At 42.7% G+C, this 7710-nt stretch overlaps 1 protein-coding gene across 1 annotated transcript; it reads left to right on the forward strand.

The window, feature by feature from the left end:
• Window positions 1–272: 272 nt before the first annotated feature.
• On the forward strand, window positions 273–1701 carry LOC136535244 (UPF0481 protein At3g47200-like). The gene is made up of 2 exons (XM_066527543.1): window positions 273–341; window positions 458–1701. Exon 2 carries the CDS (start codon window positions 560–562, stop codon window positions 1562–1564), a length of 1005 nt encoding a protein of 334 aa, XP_066383640.1. The 5' UTR covers window positions 273–341; window positions 458–559; the 3' UTR covers window positions 1565–1701.
• The last annotated feature ends 6009 nt before the right edge of the window (window positions 1702–7710 follow it).

The following is a 7710-nucleotide window of genomic DNA, read 5'->3' on the forward strand; positions in this document are numbered from 1 at the left end:
GGCTAGTAGTGTAATGCTCGTATATGTCGCCTTTTAATCTTGGTAAGTCTAGGCACATTTGCGAAAAAGAAGCTGACCACAGAAATTTCTTCCCTAGTCAATTTTCCATTATTTTTGTTAAATGATATGTCAACAATTTATTTGCACATTCAGTTTCTTTATCATGTTAGTTCTAACCTCTTGTTAATTCGCGTTACTTGCAGATACCGCAGCCTTACAGACGCCATCAAAGAAGAAGCATTGATGAAAGGGAAGAGTACCACTGATGTCACGTTGGACATAGATGAAATAGCATTTTCCATCACAAGTCAACTCAATCGTTATCATTCTCTTCATCAAAGGTACCCATGTCGTCACAAACTGCCATTGATCTACAGAGTCCCGAAACATATCCGCCATGTTGATCCAGTAGCTTATGAACCTATTTTTGTTTCCATCGGGCCATATCACAATTCAGCTCCAAATGTTCTTTCCATGGAGAGAGAGAAATGGAAGTGTCTAAAATTTGTCTTGAATCATAACCATCATAAGGAGTTGCATGATTACATTTTAGCGATAAATGGGACTAGAGGAGGAAGTAAGGTTCTGTTACCAAGACAATATCAGTGTTGAAAGCAACAAATTTGTACAGATGCTCCTACTTGATGTATGCTTTCTACTACATTCACTGTATGCAACAAATGAAATTGTCGAAATGCCCGTCAGTAAAGATTTGCAGTTACATAAAGGTATTGGTGCGTTGAATATTGAAACTGAGAAATCAGACATATTGATTGAGATATCTGCTGATCAAGTAAAACAAGGAAATGCAGATGCAAGTCAATGTCAAAGTACACAAACTGATACTTTTCATGATCTAATGCAAGGCCGACCACAGGGGAACCTTGATCCCATAGGAATGATGTATACTAGTTGTATCACCCGTGATATATTCCTACTAGAAAACCAAATCCCATTTTTTGTTCTCAAGAGGGTATATGAGATCCTTGCATATAAGAAGCTTGTCAGTACACCGCTTACAGAAACTATTGCTAAGCATATAGAAGGTATATTGAGGAAGTATACTACAGCTATTGGCGAATCTGACAGACCAAAGGACTTCCAACATTTGCTCCATTTATGCCACTTGTACTTCAAACCTAGTCAGAATATTGCTCAACATCATGAATACCAGGTTCAATCCCATTATTTTTACAGACTTCTTGGTAAGTTTGTCAGATATTTTAATTACTCTAATCAGTGTGAAGACGTAAGTTTGGTGTTCAACTGCCAGCACATTCATTCTCAAAGGGGTAACCATATGAAGTGTTGGCGCCGGGCAGTCCAATATCATGAAGCAGGAGTTCAATTTAAGAAGAGGGAGCATAGTATGGATGATCCTCATTCTCTTTTGGACGTGGTGTTTGATGAAGGTTTGCTGGAGGTTCCACGCTTGATTATCGATGACAAAACTTGTAGTCTGTTACGTAATTTTATTGCCTTTGAGCAAGCATGTCCTAAATTTGGGAACGACATAACTGCCTATGTTGCTTTCATGTCTCAGCTTATCAGTACACCTTCGTAGAGGAATTGTTGTGCATCACATGCGATCAGATACAGATGTGTCGAATTTTTTGGCCAAGCTTGGAAAAAATATAGACTTTGATATGAGTTCCAGTCACTACCTGCAGCCTTTGCACGAGAAACTAGAAAGACACTATCAGAATCGTATAAACAGATGGATGGCATGGTTGTGGCAAAATCATTTCAGCAACCCATGGTTGACCTTAGCAATTGTAGCAGCTGCAATTGTGCTTATCTGCAAAGTATTGCAAACTTTGTTTTCATTTCTAGCTTATGTGAATCCAGTTACTTAGGCAGACAATAACCTATGATGGTTTCATCCTTCGTGCTCTTGATCCAACACTAAATCATGATGTCACAAACCAGGAGACTGCACATATCTGGATTGGTATACTGCAAGTGGAAACCAACGGTGGCAAATACATAGTGTGCTGGATTTTATACTAAAGCATTCATCACCAAAAAATTGTGCTTAGCAGAAGAGTTAAATGCAGGAAAACATATAGCACCCTTAATACAGTGTCATATTTTAGTCAGGAAACAACAATCGACAGTTCTGTGGCCATTCCACAGCAGAAAACATGTGGAGCTTCCTGCGTCCAGCAACATATCAACTCAGCGGCACAATAGTTGCTGCAGATGGACGGTTTTCTAGTTTTGGACTTAGGAGATGTATTTAGTTACCATGCATCTTGAGTGCCACTGACCTCGAATTCATCAGTTTGTTTATTCCAAATATTCCAAGCAGCATAAATTGCCCTTCTGGGCCTGTTTGATACGATTAAAATCCAAATATAGCTGGCTCATCGTGACAATCCTGCCAAACAATTCCAGTGTGTTTGGTCCGAGGAATGAGGTGGTTTGTGGAATAGAATGAGTGGATCCATTACCACCACATTACTCACAAGCTAATAATGAGTATATGCATAAGGAATGAGTTGATTCCATCAAAGTTTATGGGATAAACTCATGATGTAACCCTGTACATGGTCGGGTTTTAATCCGGACCAACCCATAAACCAACCCACGCAAAACCGTATTTGAAAGGCAGCCGGGTTGGTTTGGAAACGGTTCGTGACCATCGACCCCGTTCAGCTTGTTGTCTTTGTCGCCGCACATGGTAGCGAGGGTGTGGAGGAGGTGCTGGTTGGGGTCAAGCACGTTGTCAGAGATCTTGGCGGCGGCGAGCACAGCCAGATCGAGGGCGCCGCGGCCCCAGCGGCAGTGGCCTGGGAGCAGTAGCGACGCTGCGGCGGCGGATGCCTGGCCGCCCTGAACCACATGGCGTCGGCGCGGCCGTTGACCGCTTCGTCGGCGTCAGCGGGGCGCGACAGCCAACAAGGTGGGTTCAAGCGCGACGCTGGGTGTTCGACCTGGCCGGCGACTGCACTGGCATGGCATAGGCTCGAGGGAGACTTGCAGTCATTAGCACCTTGCCGCACCTCCCGCAGACGCCGGGTACCACGACGGGTGGCTGCTGCAGTGCGGGTCCTCCGGCGACGATGCCGGCGTGGCCGGAGAGGCAGAATGCGCGTGTGTGCGGAGCCAGACATCGACATAGGCGACTGGAGCGGCGGAGGCTCTGCGGCGACTGGCTGTGCGGGCTATGCGCGGAGGCGGTGAAGGAGCGGGTGCGGCGGCAGAACCCGACGGGCGGCGGCGCTGGGCGCCCACGAGGCCGAGTGCAGGGAGTTCACCGCCACCACGGGTCGTGCCAGGAGCGGAGGAGCAGCCTCGACGCGGCGGCGGCCCGGGGCGTGGTGCTCACCAGGTCGGCCAGCTGCGACCCGCAGTTCCTCAGCGACGTGGTCAACGGAGCTGCTGCCGGCGATCGCTGCAGGTGATCGATCGAGCACATGCATGCATGTACTACTACCACCACCGTGGAGGCTATGGCCGTAGCGTACTACTACTACCGCCGTGCCTAAGCTGTGGAACCCGTGGAACTTGCGGGTTCTAAATCACGGGACTGCGTCGTTTGTGGGTTGGGTCGGTTTTTTTTTACCACAAACCGCGTTAACCAGCCTATGTACAGGGTTATCATCATGCATCACCTCAAGAAGCATGGGTGACTTCACAAACTAAACGCATCGTTCGCGACGTATGTGATATTTTAGCCATTGCTTCGATACGGAGGAGAGGATTGAACTAGAAATCGGCAGTACCTTCGTGCTGCACCGTGTGGTCATGAAACCCATATCCAAATAGGGCTTTCCTACGCTGCCGGAGCGAACACGGATCCCTGCTCCGACCACAAAGCATTGGAGCTTTGTTGATTTGTGTTCCGCTGCCGCAGGATTTCCCGCTTGCAAACACGTTGCTATTAACTAAGGTTGGCCCTAGTCACACACACACACACACACTAAGGTCGGCCCTCACATCCTGCTAATCTAAATCAGAAAGCATATCACAAACAAAATGATGGTCCCCTATGCATTATTGATTTGTTTTTTGAACCACGCGCGCGCGACTAGCATAGGTAGGTAATTATAATACAAACATACATGGAATGTGGCTAATGTAAATAATTGACAACAATGCATAAATATATGTTATACAAGTTGGTATTGGTAAGTTTTCTGTTCTAGCAGGTGCTGACCATCTATACTTGTCTTGTTGTCTAATGGTCAAATATATTTACACACTGGTACCATCATTTGTAGTAGTGTTCGGCTAATATAATTTATCACATTAGGATGTTTTCGATATAATTGGATAGGTGGCATGATTCGTATCTTAGTAAGGCTTCTTTGCATTCCTTTAGCTGAACATTAATAATGACCTGCAACCTTGATACGTGGATTTAGGGGACAAAGAAACAAATCGTACTCCCTCCTTACTTAAAATTCAAGTCATTTTGAACATAATTTAGGACACCACAAGGAGTGCTTAATTAGAGTGTATTCTTCCTTATTTGCCCTTAATAAATAAGGTTTCGGGTTTCTCTTATACAACACACACTTTGTGTCATGAAGGCTGAGGTGAGGGTCCTAGGTTTGATTCCTTTGACCCTGTTCGCTGGGAGGAATCTGAATGAATTTGAAGGAATCTGTGAGAGAGTAAACAGTGTTTTTCAGCCCAGAACAGTAAATTCCGGCTGAACTTCATACCATCCGAACAGCCCCTTTGCTAGATGCATTTTTTGTGCAGTGCATGGAGGATTGCGCGAGTTTTGCACCGAGCTATAAGTCTGCTCGTTTGAATTTGTTTTTGTCTTTTGTTGAATCTTTTTCACGGCTCGATAGAGAATCTGATAAGCCAATGATTTTTTCATCTTTCATAATATGGTTTATCACCATGTTAACTAATCGATTACGAAAAATTGATTTGGATTTTGTGGTTCTTTTTTCTGCAGTACCTCGACGTGACATGAGCATGAAAGAGGTTTAAGAATCTGAATTTTGCATCAAGCTATCAACCTGTTCGCTTGTTGGTTTCAGCCAAGACTTATCAGCCAGCCAACAGTATTTTTCTCTCACAACGAACTAGCACCAGTCAGCCTAGAAACCAACCAGCGAATCTGTCGTATAAGTCCACTCGTTTAATGTCGTCGGGACATCGGGACTATGAATTTTGTGTCGCGCTATAAGTCCGCTCGTTTAATGTCCTCGACACTGCACGAATTTTGCCAAGCTGTAGGTGCGCTCGTGCGTGGAGACATGCGCTCGTTTAATGTCCTTGGGATTGAACCGCGGAAGACGAAGGATCAGCAGAAATTTTATGAATTGTGAACAGCAGACTCGTACTCCTAAACGATTTGGATTTTGAGTACGGAGGGAGTACAACGTAACCGAGAAACATTGACTCATCAATCTTGATGACATAAATAGAAATGAAAATAAGTTTTTTTTAGAAAAGAGAATATATTAATATCCCAACTTCTGCATCGACTAATGCATATGGTTGCTCATTATTACAAGTAAGCATAAAAAGGTCTAGGGAATCTCAAAAACTAAGTTTCAAGCCATAAAGACAACAAAGTTTTCTAAAGAGTAATTCTGTTGCTAAATCTCGAGCCATGTCTTGCAAACACCTCCATCGCGGCTGTCTCAATAGTCTTGCAACCCATCTTTATCATATGACGATCCTCCTCCTTCTGAAGTAGAGACCAGTACCTGGTCCAATAAGTCCCCTTGAAGATAACCTGCAAATAAGATGGTGCTAGGGCCTTGTCAAACAAAATATGATTCCGGGTTAACCAAAGCGTCCAGCAAATGGCACTTGCACCCACAAGAATTTGAGATTTCATCTTCCTATTTAACCCTTTCAACCAAGTTGTAAACAAATTGTGTACACTATTTGAAGGTTTCAGGTTAAAAGAAACATGAACAATTCTCCACATGAATTTAGTATAAAGACAGTCAAAGAGTAGATGTTGTATGGACTCGTTGGAGGAACAGAAACAACACTTCCTATCTCCTTGCCACTGCTGCCTAGCTAAATTATCTTTCGTTAAAATTATACCCTTGTACAAGTACCACATAAAGACTTTAATTTTGAGAGGTAGTTTAAGTTTTCAAATTAAAGTGTTATATGGTAAAGCCTGTACTCCTAACAAAGCTCTCTACATGGAATTGACCGAGAACAACCCATTTTGATGCAGCCCCCACACAAAGTGATCTCCCTAGTTTCTTAGATGTACATCTGCAACCATACCACCATATTGTGCCACCCTTGCAAATTAACCCCATCAGAGATCCCCGGAAAGCTACATTTAACAATGTCGTAGACAGCACAGACCTAATAAACGCACTTTTCTTTCTCACAATATTGTATAGTGCTGGGAAGAGCGTTTTCAAAGGTCGTGGCATTATCCACGAATCCTCCAAAAAACGCACCTAGGATCCGTCACCTAGATCAAACCTACCCATCAAAATAAACTCATCCTTGACCTTCATGAGACCAACCCAAAACTGAAAGTCCTCGGGCATGTATTGAACCTGTGTAAAAGTTTTGTCCCTTAAATATTTATTCTTAAGCAATTGTTGCCAAACCCCATCTCCATTTAACAACTTGAAAAGCCACTTGCTTAGGAGGCACTTATTATGAACATCTAGATTTAGGACTCCCAATCCTCCTTGGTCTTTTGGTGTACATACTACCTCCTATTTTGTCAATCTATATTTTTTATGTGTTCATCACTCTGCCAAAAAAACCCCAAGATCTAAAATAATCCAACTTCTTCAAAACCCCTCTAGGTATTTCAAAGAAAGACATCATGAACATAGGAGGACTACTTAGAATCGAGTTAATAAGAATAAACCTCCCTCCTACCGACATCATCTTACTCCTCCAACCTCTTAGTCTCTTTTGAAATCTTTATTCAACATGTTTCCAGTCCTTATTCAAGAGTTTTCTATGGTGCATAAGAATTCCTAGGTATCTAAATGGGAATGATCCTACGTTACATCTAAAAATTTGTGCATACTCATTTTGATTAGCTTTGGCTGTTCCATAACAAAATAATTGACTCTTATGGAAATTGATCTTGAGTCCTGATAGTTGTTCAAAAGCACAAAGCAAGAGCTTCATGATTTTGGCCCTCTCTTAATCATTGTCCATAAAGATAATAGTGTCATCCGCGTATTGAAGGACTGAGAGTCCTTTATCTACCAAATACGGAACCACTCCTTGGATATGTTCGGCTTCTTTTGCTCGTGAAATAAGAATTGTTAGCATGTCAATCACTATATTAAACAAGATTGGAGATAACAGATCCCCCTGGCGTACTCCTTTTCTTGTTTGGAAATAATGTCCTAAATTATCATTGACTTTTACTGCAACACCCCCTCTAGTAATGACTTTTGAAATCCATTCACACCAAACCGGTGAGAATCCTTTCATTATGAGGACTTGTTGTATAAAAGGCCACTTAAGTTTATCATACGCTTTTTCGAAGTCTAGTTTTAAGACCACTCCATCTTGTTTTTTCCTATGCAACTCATGAATTGTTTCATGTAGTATTACAACTCCTTCCATTATATAGCGCCCCGAAATAAAGTTCATCTAAGACAGACCTATCAGTTTATCCGCCACTTTCAAAATTCTAATGTTAAGCACCTTTGTAAAAATCTTGAAGGACACATGTAAGAGATAAATAGGCCTATATTGTTGTATCCGGGTCGCATCAATGATCTTGGATAATAG

This window comes from Miscanthus floridulus, unplaced genomic scaffold (assembly GCF_019320115.1).
Source record: "Miscanthus floridulus cultivar M001 unplaced genomic scaffold, ASM1932011v1 os_2624_4_5, whole genome shotgun sequence".
Classification (NCBI taxonomy): Eukaryota; Viridiplantae; Streptophyta; class Magnoliopsida; order Poales; family Poaceae; genus Miscanthus; species Miscanthus floridulus.

Bases quoted from the DNA above. Each gene is read 5' to 3' on its own strand.
- LOC136535244 (XM_066527543.1), top strand. From the start codon at position 560: ATGGGACTAGAGGAGGAAGTAAGGTTCTGTTACCAAGACAATATCAGT.